Consider the following 16689-nt stretch of genomic DNA (forward strand, 5'->3'; position numbering starts at 1 on the left):
AGGGCCAAACGATCGACTTAGCTCAATATCGCCCACCCGTAGATGGGATGGGCATATCGGGAGAAAATTCGCTCGTTTGGCAACTTCGTCAAGTGAGCAGATCTTGAGTGTATGGCCACCTTAAGTATAGTGTTGCAAAGATTTCTATTCAAACACATGCTGATGAACTTACTGGTTTGAATGGATCTCTGCAGGTTTGAGCTCCCTGAATTGTTTCTGTTGAGGAAAGTTAATAAATATCTAAAAAAAAAAAAAAAAACTTGCTCTGTCAAAAAATTATGTTGAATCTTCAAATATGTTATTTAAAAATATTTGAATTCATAATCATTACAAACGCTTAATTAAATCCAGTTATGCAATGACTGAAAAACACATTTCTAATCAAATAAATTCCACAAACAGGCTTAAAAATATACAAAAGCTAAAGGATATTTGATATGGGCAACATAAGAATATCAGCTTGGTATTTTAAAACATGCTGGAAATTTGATTACTCTATTAAAATGCCAAAAAGCAAGAAGAGAAGGCTGCGTCAATGCACAGAAATACGCAAGATTACATCAATACGGATAATTCTGTAGTATAAATTGTGAGTGTCCGGTGATTTTCTTCTAAGAGCTTCAGTTGGGAGTGGAAATCACATTTCAGAACCTGTTAGTGCAGCCATGCAGACCACAGTAGCCTTCCTCCTTCTTGGACTCTGCAGTTGTTTTGGTAAGAAGCAATACACTAATATCAACCAACATCTATGAAAAGCTATTTTTTTGTACACATGATTTTCATGGAATTATTTGAAATTATAATCTGAAAATGACACTTTCTTTATTATTATACCAATAGTGTATTTGTCAAGCAGACAATATTCTGTAGCAATACTTTATTCTCGTATAATAATATCCATCCAAGATATATGCTAATATAGCGTCTTTGAACCCTAGTAGAATTTAAAAAAATTACAGCTATTCATTTTATTGTAGTTTATATATATATTGTGCTTGTGAGATAATTTCCATTATTTTGAATGCAAATTTAACCAAGTCCTACCACAGTCCCACAAATGTAATTGTAACCTCTTGCAACCTAAATTAATAAAATGTTATGTATGTTATTTTTATTCATATTGTGCCTAAAATTTCCATACAGAATAATGGTACCTTATTGGGTCAGGTTCTGTTTTTTTTTTTTTTTTTTTTTTGCTTTAATGTTTAACATTCTGTTTGAGTTACCCTTTTTATAGCAGTCTGGTAAAAATACCCCTGGAGGCAGTGGTGTAGTTTATGGTATTTTTGTACTGCCAGAAGAAGCAATGCACTGTTTGTTGGCTTAACTTACTGCTGGAGGCAATTTACACACTGCCATGCGACTTGTAAACGCTTTATTGCAGCGCTGCAAGTTAGAGTGATATCACCCCCCTCCCAGCAGCCGATCAGCAGAGCAATGGGAAGGTAGCAAGATAGCAGCTCTCAGTAGATATCAGAATAGCACTCAATAGTAAGAAATCCAAGTCGGGCTTTGGACTCCTCCAGTTACATGGGAGTAGGAGAAACAATAGGTTGCCAGATAGCAGTTCTAATGTGTAGCGCTGGCTCCTTCTGAAAGCTCAGAATCAGGCACAATGCACTGAGATGCCTACACATGGATATTACAGCTAAAAAAAAAAAAAACTTGAAATTTTACCAAACTCAACTGTTTACTTACTTATTTAAAATATGAATATAAAAAAACTTGATCAATTAAACCATGAACAAAAAAAACTTGAACACATCAAATTCATAATCTATCCATTTTTTTCAATATGTCTACAAACTCTCAAAACAATTTCAAAAACTCAAACTGAAAAACATCATAAATTTTGCCTTGGACAGCGCCCATTGACTTCTACATGTACTCACAAGCATTTACATACTGAAGTGTTCCATTTGAGTTTTTGAGTTTTTTTTGCACTCTATAAATATTGAACATTCGAGTTTTAGTAGCCAGAATTTTTTAATAAATCACCCCTAAAATAACTTAATAAAAAAAATTGCACTGTGGCTTTGCAGACTTTGCATTCTCTCGCGGTATTTTGCTTATATCGGCTACATGTGCCTGCACCCGAGCGTATCTCATTCATTCGGGTACAGGCACATGTAGGAGGCGTAGGGCGGAATTTTCAGCAAGCACTTTTCCACTTGCCGAAACTATCCGCCTTATGCCTCGTCTGGCATTAGCCTTAGCCCCCTATGCACCACTTCCAACTCACAAAACTCACCTTGATTGGTAGTGCTATTGTCCGGAAGAGCCTCTTTTGCTGGTTTACACTACCTGTTCTGCTTTGGTGTTTCCACTGTAAGATTCAGGGTAGCTGAGACCCCAGCTATGGGTTTAGCACACAAATGGAGTCTTACAGCATCTTTGAGTTGAATGCAGCTTGGCTTTTATAAGTAACAAACTGAACAAATTCAGATCACTTGTTTCAACATGGGATTATTAGTCTTGCACCAACACACAAGTTGGTGTGCAAAAACAACCTTTAGACAACCTTTAGAGCATAAAGTCCCAGAAGCCTGTGCTAGACTTTCAGTACATAGTCTCTTAGGACTGCCAAGTCATTGGTGACCCTAACAGACAATATTAATTAGGCCTTTTAATTTTATGATATGCCTATCAACATCTATACTGTTTAACACTAATGGTTATCATAGTTAGAGTTGATGGATTCTGACTAAAAAAATTACAACTTTCACAATGCACATGCTTAAGGCTGATGCCACACGTGGCGTAGGGCTGATTTTTTCGGCAAGCGGAAAAACGCTTGCCGAAAATTCAGCCCTACGCCTGCTACTTGTGCCTGCACCCGAATGAATGGAATACGCTCGGGTGCAGGCACATGTAGCCGATATACGCATGAAAACGCGTGAGAATGCTAAGTCTCGCGTTTTCATGCGTATATCGGCTACATGTGCCTGCACCCGAGCGTATTCCATTCATTCGGGTGCAGGCACAAGTAGCAGGCGTAGGGCTGAATTTTCGCCAAGCGTTTTTCCGCTTGCCGAAAATATCAGCCCTACGCCTCGTGTGGCATCAGCCTTATTTTATTTTTTTTACTAATTTTGAGATATCCAGCTGCGCCCAACAGCTGCTCCCGGCATCCTGCTGAAATCAGAGTGGCAGTCCATTCTATTTCTTCTCTGCAGCAGCCAGAAAGGAATAATGATTGCGCCACCAGTACTACATTCCTACTGGTTCTCACTGCAGAGAGGAATGAGCACCACCGGCGGCTGATTTGACTTCGGCAGGGTGCAATGTACAGCTCTTGGATGTGGCTGAATGAATGGGGACTAAATGAGTTTAATAAAATGAATTATCGGTACTGGAAGGTTGTGTCAGCGTCCATGCAGTTTATGCTGAAGGTTGACATTACAAGCCCTTTAACCAGAATGTTAAATATTTAGCCTTTACTGGGAGTTTGCATTTGTCTTTGGGCAGAAAAAATCCTCTGTATGGCTATTTTGCATACTAAGATAGGCTGCATATTTGCTTTTTCTATCTACAAAGTAATAGCAATTTCCAGTCCACACAAACGCATGCAAAAATACAGACATCATGCAGGGAGCTGACTGTGTTGGCCATCAGAATTCTGTAGATTAAATGACTGCTCTTATCAGCACTTTTTCCTGTTTACATCTGTTATCCAGATTAGCATTAAACATTTTGCAATTAATGAGTGTGAGAGTCAGCCTTGAATATCATGTGGCATTAGGAGTCCCAATCAGACGCTGTTTATTCAGTTGAATTTTCTCAGAGTTCTGACTTTGCAGACAGTTGCATTACTTCAGGAACTGAAAATCTTCTGTTTGTAGTTCCCAGTGTGTTTTATCATATTTTCAAATCAGCACAATAATGTTTTATGAAAGCAGGGGGTGGTATGGGGGCTTTTTGAATTTGAGCTCACCTTTAAGATTAAGCATTTGGTTAGGAGCCCACTTATTTTATAAAAAGGTTACAGTATGCAAACATTTTTGTGTCATTTAGCCATAGATCAATCGCGGCCTAGACCACAGGGTCAGCTTCCTTTAATATCCATGCTACTTACAAAAAATGTGTTTGCCCGCTGCCTGGGCATCATGGGTAGGTGCACGCACTCCAGAGGGCTTAGGGGAGGGAAGACCACGGGCATCTCTAAAGTTCATTTCACAGGGGGACCCGTTAAACCACCTATACCCTTTTTACTGCATGTTTGCATGTTGCTCTGGGTGCTATGGGACCAGCACTTATGTTCTTATGTTGGTTAAAATAGGATGCAAAAATAGAATCTATTTTTCTAACATTCCTTAACCTACTTTCCAACAACAAAGAAACTGTGTTGTTGGCAATGACAGGGTTAAACCACAATCAAACACTACCTATAATGAAACAATTCATATACAGGTATCTATGTACTTACTAAGCGTGTCCACTAGGTTGTGCAATTTGTAAACTGTTGGTTCAAAGTCTTGAAAACGTCAGTCTTCTACTTCAAGCAGAATTTTTCCACAAACGTAAATTAAAAAATATCTAAGGAAAATGACATGTATCTTTATTTCTTCTGCAGTAACTGCAGACGACCAGAGAGTGGCTGGTAGACAGATGTTGGTAAGTAATTAATGGCACAGCAGTGCACATCAAGGACAAATAACCATAAACAACCACAAAAAAACGCAAATAACTAATTTAACCAATACATGCCTAGCACAGACCAGTAACACACCATCCCACACAAAAGTGTTTATAATAACAGTAATGTAAATTTTTGAAATCATTTATTCATCTTTTGCTGTGTTGGTGAGTATTTTATGAGGTTTAAACAAGAGTCTCTGAGATCTTGCAGGGGCTGCTTGTACCAAATGCAGCAGTCCAAGGGATTTCATACCCTCAGATGAACATAGTGCACCATAGACTTTTTTGTACTGTGTATGATTACAGTTACCGATTTGCCCCCTAAAGATTTGGTACTATATAATGGACTTTCTGAATAATGCTGATTTAATGCTATATTTGCCTTATGTTTTATGACATATACAGTATAACAATGCCCCAAGCAGGGTTCAATCGGCCTTTGCCAATAACAGGGCATTTTGCAAATAGCTGCAGGCCTGAGCGCATAGACCTGCAGACTGCAGGACGTGAATGAGGCCTACTTTAGGACATGCTTGATTCAAAAGGGGCCCTCCCCTTTGGTCCCTTTACCCCTATATTGTGCGTCATTATTTAGTGTAACTAAGTGCTGGATTTTTTATCTGGTACGGGGGGGGGGGTGCAAGTTCTTTAACAAATGATCACTAAAGGGTGCCCTCTTGCCCCCCTTAGTACTCTTGCACCCCCCTTGGGTTTATAAATTACCCCTTATGCAATACTTTAACTGAATTACTGCTGATTTTTTTTTCTTATACATTTATTTGATCTGTTATACAGAATGTATACTTTGGAACAGCATACCTAAAATTTACTAAAGCACGTTTAAACATTCAGAATGTAGAATTGTATTCTTATTTAATAGATGTGTATGTATTGGTGCATAATTAATAACGTGTTACCTTTTTGCAGGCGTCTCAAAAGGATTATTATGTCCGTAAAGTACATTATATCCTCTACAAGCTGCAGAGCATTGAGGTATTTGCTATAAACAAAAAGTCAAAAGTTTTGAAATTGAGTTTAAAAATGATTAATAATGTTGCATGGTGCATGGAACATTATAATTTATTTGGCAGCTCCATTAATTGTTTTTATTGGTTCTGGAAGTATGGAATTCCTATTTCTGAAAGCTACCACATGGTGTGATATGTCCTCTTTTTTTTCCAGCCTGATTACTTCATTCATGTATTAATCTGCATTTAGGCTCCCATTGCCCTTCAGTTTCTATTCATTTTACTGCTAGAATAATTTGTCTTTTTCCTGAACTAACACCAGCTTCTCCAATATTGAATGTTTGGCATGGCCCATTAGGTTAAATGCAGTGTAATAAGAAACAGTTTTAAGTTTCGATATTCATTATGCCATGATATCTGGAGGTACATAAAGAGCTCCATAAAAAGGCAGGCTATATGAATGAGCTCTTAATGATAGCAACCATCCTTTAAAAACTAATTCCAATCAGGAACTGAAATGATGGACTAAATAAAGATCCTCACGTTTTTCATATATTGCTTTTGTGTGAAATTCCTGTGAGTGCCGTCACTACACACAGCTATGCTCAATATATACATATATACACATAGATATACAGTATCCAGGGTTGGACTGGGGTGTACGAGGCCTACCAGGGCTGCTACCCCAGGGGCCCCCACACCACCTCTGGGAGCAACAGTGGAGGGCAAGTGGGGATCAGGCCTAGGTTGGCAGGGCCCCCTGGGTTTTTCCTGGTGTCCTGCTGGCCCAGTCTGGCCCTGCATATATAAGGTCTTGTATACTAAAAGGCATGGTACCTGTATACCAGTATATGATTTTTGATTTTCCTTTATTTTACTATACTTTATAACTGCAGGGTGTGAATGCATCTGAAAATCTAAAATTAATTTTTAGACCATACATTTCTACATGTAAAATCTAAATTTGTTGTTTTTTTTTGTATTTCACTTTTTTGTGTGCAGGATTGTGGTTGTTCTGGCCAGCAAAAGATAGAGAGGGAAAAATGCCTGGTGGAAGACATCCTCATCACTGTGGTAAATTCCAAATAATTATAGCTTGAATCCCTCCCTACAACCTCTCCAGTAAGAGAATGGTTAAGGAAGTACCAATTGTTGTACCCTGATTATATAATTGCATGTTCAAATGGGCCCAGATACAGATGACAAGATAACGGTGGTGGGACAACTACATTGTAAGGGTAATTTCCCAAGGGAAGATTAGTTGCCTGTGATAAATCTCTGCTACCTTACCATTAACTGGAGCTTTCACGATCACAGTTGTGCGTCCTTAAAATAAAATACTTTTTCTGAACAAGGTCTATGGATATTTTGGTGCCCCTCTGCAACAATCAATAAACCAAAGAATATTTTTACAGTACAGCATAGCACATTCTCTTTCAATATTTACTGTTGTGATGATCACAACACATGAATCACAGTACAGGTATCGGACTTATCCGGAAACCCATTATTCAGAAAGTTCCAAATAACAGGAAGGCCATCTCCCATAGACTCCAGTGTAGTCAAATAATTCACATTTTTAAAAATGATTTTCTTTTTCTCTTTAATAATAAAACTGAACCTTGTACTTGATCCCAACTAAGATATAATTAATCCTTATTGGAGCCAAAACAATTCTATTTGGTTTAATTACTGTTTAAATTATTTTTTAGTAGACTTAAGGTAGGAGATTCGAATTACAGAAAGACCCCTTATCTGGAAAACCCAAGGTCTCGAGCATTCTGGATAACTGGTCTCATACCTGTATATACATTTTATAGTTAATCTGTTGTGTACTGAGTATTTAAAGAAGATCACTCTCTAAAATGTACCCCTCCCTCTCATTATCTCAGTGTTCTGTATACCTACAGTAGTAGAGTTGCCAGGTAATGCTTTTAAAATGATACCAAAATATATTGCCTGCCAGATAGTATGGGGCATATTTATCAAAATGTTAGTTTAAAGCTTAATACATAAAAACTCACCCACATTCTATTCATGGAGTTTTTATGTATTAAGCTTTAAACCTACATTTTGATAAATCTGCCCCTTAGAGTGGTGTCTAGTGATGAGCGAATCTGTCCCATTTTGCTTCGCCATAAAATTCGGGAAACAGCAAGAAAATTTGCGAAACGGCGAAAAATTCGCGAAACGCATTTGTCGCACAATTTTTTTGTGGCCTTGTATATTTTTTTGTCATCCGTGTTTTTTTACGTGAACGCGCCCAATTTGACGCGCAACAAAAAACATTTCCGTGCGACTAATTTTTACGGAAGTTTCACAAAACAATTCGCCAATGGCGAAATGCGTAAATTCGCTGCGAATCCATGCCTGCCAATCAAAATTCCCTCATCATTAGTGGTGTCTCTATATAATTGTAAGAGGCAAAACTGATGCATGATCCATAAACATCTAAAATAAACTGCAGAATTTTACCTGTCTTTTTATGGGAGCGGGGCTCTTTCTGACTGAGCAGATGTGAGGTCCCTCTACAATTTCCTATTTTCTTTATTAATCTAATATGGCTGCAACATTTTTAATATGGTCTTGACTTTTATTGTACAACCCCAGTCTAATTTTCATTTGAATATTTTGTTCCCCAGAGAATGCTGGCAATGGATTATAAGATCCCACTAGAGGAACTTGTAGATAAACTGGTAAGAACATTAAAGATTTTTCAGACTAGAAAACCAATGAAAGATTTTTTAAAGGCTAGTTATCGACATTTACTGTAATCTCCTGCACGTTCCTTAACCAGAAACATTTTGAAACAATATTTTTTTTTACCATGGGGTATTTTCTAGCATGTTGTTCTGGTGTCAGGGAAAGGTCTGAGAAATAAAATGCCCTGTGTGCTGACTTTTTACTTGTATTAATATGGGAAATACTTCACTGAGCTGATCAAGGTGTTTGAGTGAAATCCTAACGTAATTTTTTTTCAACTTTTCTAATATTTTTTTTACATTTTTGTAAAACTTTTATAAATTGCAAACAAATTATATATTTGTATACAGATTTCTCATCTTCCTCACTGTTAAAAAAAAGTCCCACATATAGACAATATATCGGAATTGTATAGGCCATACTGACCTATATGAATAATTCAACCTACTTTATATCACATATGCAGCCACATTTACCATGTGTATGTATCATAAACATCAGTTCACTGTACCTTATGGAGGTATGTAAAGGATGGAGGATGTAAAGAGTTTACATTGCAAGTCACTTATAATTTATAAATAAAAAAAAAACAAGCTGTACCTGTACAGGATACGTAGAGTCTGTGACTTCAATAATTTCAATGGCCAGTTATGCATATGTCTGCCTTGTTACTGCATGGTAAGTAAAGAGTGGGTGCTTGCATCTAAATTGTACTCCCTTTTCCTTGGTACTGAACAGTTACAGTATAATTGATTTCTGGGGGATAGGGGGGCAGTACACTCAGTAACTCTCTTCTCTCTTTTTAAAAGTTTGGCTTTGTTAAAGATAAAGTTCTGATCCTGGAAGCACTAAAGGTAAGAAAACAGTTACGTTAAATCCATCTCATAAGACTTCCCAGACTAATAAAGTTTGTTAAACCTGTAATCTCTTTATAGCTGCTATAACTTAATATATAAAATACATCAATGTATAGATAATGATAAATACATGCATGCATATTCAGATGAATAGACAAGTTGGCATATAAGTATTTGCTATACTGTATGTTACTACACAGAGTTGTATAATTTTATGTCACAAGGGAAGTCCATTTTTGTTAGTATTATTTCTACCTCCCGTTTCTTTTTTTATTTAATTTGAGCATTCCAGTCAGATTGTATGCATAAGTATGTACTGTTCTTTAGTTATAGTTTGTGTATTTATACACACACACACACACACAATATGATGTGTTGTTGTTTTTTCAAGTGACAAAAATTTTCCAAAATCTGATCCCCATGCCTTTTGCCAGAAACTGCATTATTTTGTGCAGTAGAAAAGGTGGGGAGGGGGGATAAAAAACAGCCATTGACTTCAACGTATTTGATGCAAGAAGAAATGCAGGGAAAAAACATCAACTGATTTTTAAATTAATTTGGCACAAGAAAAATACAGCATAAAAATGCCCATTAACTCCAATGCATTTAGTGCAAGAAAAACACAATGTAAAAATGTCCACTGACAGTGAAACATAGCAGTGACATCCCTATTGTCAAAGATTGGTTAGAATCTAAGATGTTTCACTACTCTGTAAAAAAGCATATGAATGTATTGCTTTATTTTGTGATTGATGGATATAAGGAGATATATATACACTTTTTTTATATTTAACATTAAAAAATACATGCAAGCATCTTGAAACCACATTTTCTATTTTTTCCTTCAGGCAAATAACATACATACATTAACCAGAGCATTGGGTGGAACGGTCAGAGTGATTGCTCAAAACATAAAATATGTTGTTCCAAGGCTTATGTCCCTAGTGGTAAGGTCAATCTCTATTTGTTATTTTAATCATTGTACTAGGTAGATCAAATAAATATAGATAGATTAATAGATATAGTAGATAGATATAGATAGATGCTCTAGATATAAAAATTGAAGTCCAGTGGTTAATTTATAAACCAGTGATCAATTATGATGTTGCTTATGTGCAAATGTGGAAATCAGTAAAATCAGTGCTGTGTATGCTGAGCACATTGCAATTCTAAAGGACAATAATTTAATGCTATGCATACTTACTTTACTTAATAATATTTAGTTGCAATAATACTGTGACAGGTTGCTCTGTGTAAGCCAACTAGTGTACCTCTTTATCACCCTTTTTGTAGTCCTCATAACAGACAGTATCCAAACTGAGGTTAAAATGACAAAACTTTATTAGAACATTCAAGGGGTCATTTACTATACCCTGGGCACACCACTCCCTAATATGTGCATCTGAGTGAGGTGTGGGGGGGTGCATAGAGACCTCCCTTGTTTATACCTCTTGGATCCAGTGATGCCTTATGTACCTGCCATGCAAGTCACCCAACCCTAGTGGATAGTGTGGGAAAGTGAAGGCTAATGTTAGCTAATTTGCCATAGTAATCTGGGTTTTCGTCTTACATCCCAACAAGCATTTCCCCTGAAGCTGTAACAGGACAGTTAATATTCCCTTATTACCAGTTGCCTAGTATCTCTTCCATTGTATTACTCCCTTGCTGAGAAAAGGCCACTTGCTTCTCCATGTCACTCTCTTCCCTATGCTTCAGCACTTTTTCCTGCCTTGTCCTAATCTTGTCATGGCGTTTCCCTCCACAGCAAAGACCTTTTCTTATCTAAAGTAGATGTGCTATTGCTATTGCACTTTAATAGATTAGTTGACTTAAAATCATTTTTGTTATCGTGTTCTGTACTCTTTGTTCCAGCAGTGTGAGGTATAATCACAGCAGAACAGAGATAAAGATGCATAGCTAAAAGTTTAATTCAATAATATTTTGAAAAACGAAAAACAGAAAGATAAATAGCAGCAATATATACAGGGAAAACGTGAGCATAAGTAAAAGACAATAAATCTGGTAAGTTGGAAAATGATTGCATATTTCTTTTTTTCTTCTTCACAGAACTGCCTTGTGGGGTCTGTTGGTGATACACTTTCTGACTTGCTCAGACAACTGAACATAGGATCGGTAATACACTTTTCTTTTCTTTTCTTATATTTTTAATTGTTAACTTTGTTTAGATACATTTTAGTGTAATGAATATGCAATTTATAGGGTTTTTTTTTAATATTGTTTTTAACCTTTTAATTGACACACAACATAGAATCTACAATACTTGTATGTATGGATGTATAACTGTATTTATAAAGCGCCACAAGGGTACGCAGCGCTGTACAATCTTACAGAATACAAAATTACACACAGGGAGGACAAGTGTTATAAATAAATACAATAAATATGTATAAATACACAGGGAATAAGTGCTATGTGGTATGAGACACAGTTGGAAGGAGGTCCCTGCCCCGTAGAGCTTACAGACTGAGAAAAGCATAAGAAAAGCCACTATTCATGCCAAAGATTCTGCATTTCCTGGTAGTTTATTTCATACTCTTCTGATGTTTACATGGGAAAGAACAGCCTAGGTATTAAGCATAGCACATATTAGGGCCGATTCACTAAAGTGCGTCAATTAGACGTTAAAGAGACACAGAAATTAGCACGCGATTCACTAGAGTATTACGGCATGCGTTAAGTTGCACATCACATACGTTAATTTACGCGCAACCGCATGCGTTAATTAGCGCTCAGAAATAACACTAACGCATGATTCACAAACACTTAGAGGCGCTAAATATCGCATTAGTCCATGTGAAAATTAACAGCTACTTGGGGCAGGCGGTAATTATAGAAAAGTACAGTTCATGAGCTTTTGGGAACACAATATGGACTTTGCAGTGTGATTTATTCAAGTCTGTGTTGGCGCTAGAGTGATGCAGCCGCCAGTTTGCAGGGAAATGGTCATTTTCAGTACAGTAATTTTCCACAAGTATTGGCATGTATGGCTAACATGGCGTGCGTTTATTCGCACGACTATTTATATGCGGCGACTATTTATACGCGGAGTATAAATAGTCGCCACATTAGCGCATGTACCGTCAAATACTGCACAAAAATAGTCTTCGCGACTAAAATAACGCATGCAGTATCGCACGTAAATTAACACAAGTATGCTTTTAGTGAATTGTGCGTTGCGCGAAAATTTAGACACAATAAAAATTTTACCGCATGCTATATATAGTGCACGTTTTAACGCACTTTAGTGAATCGGCCCTATTGTGTCCTAAACAGTCTCGCTGGAGGAAAGTCACTAATAGACTAATATCTCTTTATTGAGTAAATCTTCCCCATTCTCTTGGGTTTCTTTTACTTCTCTAATCTTCCAATGCAATATGTGAAATCTAATCAAGTAGCTGATACAAATAGTATCTACAAACAGTACAAAATTAAAGGCAGTTTTAAATAGAAACTAAATCTAATTTCAGCTATTAGTAGCACGTCCTATAATTTTCAGATGTATAGTAGTTAGTTATTCAGAGAATACTATTTGCAAATATTTTGTACTAGCAAACATACACATTTCATATTTCTTTTTTGCTTTGTTATCTCTATAGGGCAATCTTCTTGACCTTCAGAATGGTTTAGTTGGTAATCTTCTTTCAACTGTTGGCTCTGTGCCAGGCCTTATTCAAAAGGTTCAGGATATTACTGGTTGCCTGACTAATGATGTTGGAAGCCTGCTTGGGGGAATTATTGGAGGATAAATACAGGTAATAAGAAACAAACAAGTTTGCTACACCCAACAGTAAAGTACAAATTAAATGTTTGTTAGCAAACAATACACAAGATACAATCTACCATAACAAATTTATATAGGGTTGTGGTATTTCCCTTATCCAGAAACCCATTATCCAGAAAACTCTAAATTACAGGAAGGCCATCTCCCAATAGAGTCCATTTTAAGCAAATAATTCACATTTATAAAAATGATTTCCTTATTCTCTGTAATAATAGAACAGTACCTTGTACTTGATGGTAACTAAGCTGCATGGATCTATATTGCTTTGTAGGTATACACAACAGTATATCCCCCTAGTAAGCAAGGAGAGGCATCGCAAAGCAAAACCTTTATGGCTGAATAAAAGTGTTATTGTAGAGGTTGGTAAGAAAAAACGTGCTTTTAGGGCATTCAAGTTAGCTGGGACAGCGGAAACTTTCATCAGGTACAAGGAAGCAAATAAAGCATGCAAAAAAGCTATCAGGCAAGCTAAAATAGAGATGGAAAGGGATATTGCAGCTAGGAGTAAAAAGAATCCAAAATTATTTTTTAATTATGTGAATAGTAAAAAAATGAAGCAAGAAGGGGTGGGAACTTTATTATCATGGGGGGGTAAGTTGGTTGATGAAAACGGGGAAAAAGCTGAAATTTTGAACTCTTATTTTTCATCTGTCTATACATCTGAGGAGCCAGATAATGAAGGCTTCCCTTGTAATATGCCCAGTTCTAGTAATTTAGCTACTGACGCGTGGGTCACTCGGGAGGAAATTCAAAAGAGACTTGAACATGTAAAGGTAAACAAAGGTCCAGGGCCGGATGGGATTCATCCCAGGGTATTAAATGAGCTGAGCGCTGTGATTGCCAAACCTCTTCACTTAATTTTTCAGGATTCATTGAGGTCTGGCATGGTGCCAAGAGACTGGCGGATTGCTAATGTGGTGCCGTTATTTAAAAAGGGATCCCGTTCTCAGCCTGAAAACTATAGGCCTGTTAGTCTGACATCAGTAGTAGGAAAACTTTTGGAAGGGGTAATAAGGGATAGGGTACTTGAATACATTTCAGTTCACAATACTATTAGTTTGTGCCAGCATGGTTTTATGCGTAACAGATCTTGCCAGACTAATTTAGTTGCCTTTTATGAGGAGGTGAGTAGGAACCTTGATGCTGGAATGGCAGTTGATGTCATCTACTTGGACTTTGCTAAAGCGTTTGATACAGTACCTCACAGAAGGTTAATGATCAAATTAAGGAATATTGGCCTAGAACATAATATTTGTAATTGGATAGAGAACTGGCTGAAGGATAGAGTACAAAGAGTGGTTGTAAATGGAACATTTTCTAATTGGACCAGTGTGGTTAGTGGAGTACCGCAGGGGTCAGTCCTTGGGCCTTTGCTGTTTAACTTGTTTATTAATGACCTGGAGGTGGGCATAGACAGTATTGTTTCTATTTTTGCTGATGACACTAAATTGTGCAAAACTATAAGTTCCATGCAGGATGCTGCCGCTTTGCAGAGCGATTTGACAAAATTAGATAACTGGGCAGCAAACTGGAAAATGAGGTTCAATGTTGATAAGTGCAAAGTTATGCACTTTGGTAGAAATAATATAAACGCAAACTATCTACTGAATGGTAGTGTGTTGGGGGTATCCTTAATGGAGAAGGATCTAGGGGTTTTTGTTGATAACAAGTTGTCTAATTCCAGGCAGTGTCATTCTGTGGCTACTAAAGCAAATAAAGTGCTGTCTTGTATAAAAAAGGGCATTGACTCAAGGGATGAGAACATAATTTTGCCCCTTTATAGGTCCCTGGTAAGGCGTCACCTTGAGTATGCAGTGCAGTTTTGGGCTCCAGTCCTTAAGAAGGATATTAATGAGCTGGAGGGAGTGCAGAGACGTGCAACTAAACTGGTTAAGGGGATGGAGGATTTAAACTATGAGGTGAGACTGTCGAGGTTGGGGTTGTTTTCTCTGGAAAAGAGGCGCTTGCGAGGGGACATGATTACTCTGTACAAGTACATTAGAGGGGATTATAGGCAGTTGGGGGATGTTCTTTTTTCCCATAAAAACAATCAACGCACCAGAGGTCACCCCTTTAGATTAGAGGAAAGGAGTTTCCATTTGAAGCAGCGTAGGTGGTTTTTCACGGTGAGGGCAGTGAGGTTATGGAATGCCCTTCCTAGTGATGTGGTAATGGCAGATTCTGTTAATGTCTTTAAGAGGGGCCTGGATGAGTTCTTGATCAATCAGAATATCCAAGGCTATTGTGATACTAATATCTACAGTTAGTACTAGTGGTTGTTTTTATAGTTTATGTATGTGAGTGTATAGATTGGTAGGTGTGGGTTAGGTGTGCTGGGTTTACTTGGATGGGTTGAACTTGATGGACACAGGTCTTTTTTCCAATAGATTGCCAATAGATTAGCCACAATAGAACAAGCTAGAATGCTATATTTTGTAGAAAGTTTTACCATACCTAAGTTAAAAGCCAAAGAATCACCTTCTGTTTGTTTTTTTAAGATAGCACCTGCCATTTAGATTAGTCTCAGTAACTTCCATGCTGCTGGTAGCACAGATTACAGCAGAGAAAGAAGAGGGAGAGATGGGAGGGGGAGGACAGAGAAAGGAAGGGGGAGAGGGGAGAAAGGAACAGCTGTGCAAACTCGTGCCATGTCCTGAAGGCTTTTTCTTAGAAAAGAAAGTCTGATGCAGAAGAACATGGGTACACAAAAGAAGAAAAGATATCCTATGTTTCTTTTGATAGAGGACATTTCAGCTCTTCTGTGAGTGTTTTAGGCTGTATTTATATAGACCTATCTGATAAAGCTTACTTAGTTTTAACCTTTTGTTTTCCTTTAAGGTGTAAATGTTTTTTTTTTTAACACACTTAAGGTAGGGAGATGCAAATTACAAAAAAGATCCTTTATAAGAAAAATCCAAGGTCCCACACATTGTGGATAATACAGCCTATTTTGTCGTAATCTGCTGAAGACTGCTTTCTCTTATGATATGTGCCCTGATGTACATTCACATCCATCATAAGGTCATGGGATGAGTCTCAGGATGAGACTTGTGGTCCATGCTTAGCTACTTCCCAATCACTCCTAAAATTGCAGTATTTCAGGTTGACAGATAACATTTTATTCTTATACTGTAAATTTGTTTTGAGTGAGGTTTGACGTCAGCACGCCTTAGGCAGTTTGTGATGATTAAACTACCTTTTGTGATAACTTACAGAATCAGCAGTAGTTAAACAATGATTATACTGTATATATTATATAACTATCCTATACTGTATTATTGCAATAATGTGACTCTCTTCTATTTTTATTTTGTCTAGGCAACACAGGAAATCACCTCCCATGTGTCTTGAAAGTTGTCTGAAATTATATATATATTTTTTATTCTGATGATTTTAATTTTACCCTAAATACTGAGCACATTCTAGCAATTTCACTGCATTTCTTTAATAAAAGAAAAACACTGTTATGGGATATTTTTTCCAAGTGTCTTTTGTTTTCTTCTACTTTCCTGGGCATGGGAAACATATATACAAAGGATATAATTAAACAACTTGATACCTACCCAATTCATGAAAAAAACTTTAATCTCTTCAGAACAATAACAGATTGTCCCACCTGTTGGCAAACATTTATAAAAGCCTCATTTGTCATGTATCAGTTAGCCTTTCTATATGCAAAGACTGCTTATATTGAAAACTCCAAGAAAGTAAAATGTACTAT

The 16689-nt window shown here is 37.1% G+C and overlaps 1 protein-coding gene across 1 annotated transcript; it reads left to right on the forward strand.

The window, feature by feature from the left end:
* Nucleotides 1–628: 628 nt before the first annotated feature.
* Nucleotides 629–16442, forward strand: LOC116409725. The gene is made up of 10 exons (XM_031898833.1): nt 629–714; nt 4574–4614; nt 5566–5631; nt 6609–6680; nt 8249–8302; nt 9119–9163; nt 10015–10113; nt 11234–11299; nt 12784–12939; nt 16287–16442. The coding sequence occupies exons 1-9, from the start codon at nt 666–668 to the stop codon at nt 12931–12933; spliced, it is 642 nt and encodes a 213-aa protein (XP_031754693.1). The 5' UTR covers nt 629–665; the 3' UTR covers nt 12934–12939; nt 16287–16442.
* Nucleotides 16443–16689: the final 247 nt, after the last annotated feature.

This window comes from Xenopus tropicalis, chromosome 3, assembly GCF_000004195.4.
Source record: "Xenopus tropicalis strain Nigerian chromosome 3, UCB_Xtro_10.0, whole genome shotgun sequence".
Lineage (NCBI taxonomy): Eukaryota > Metazoa > Chordata > Amphibia > Anura > Pipidae > Xenopus > Xenopus tropicalis.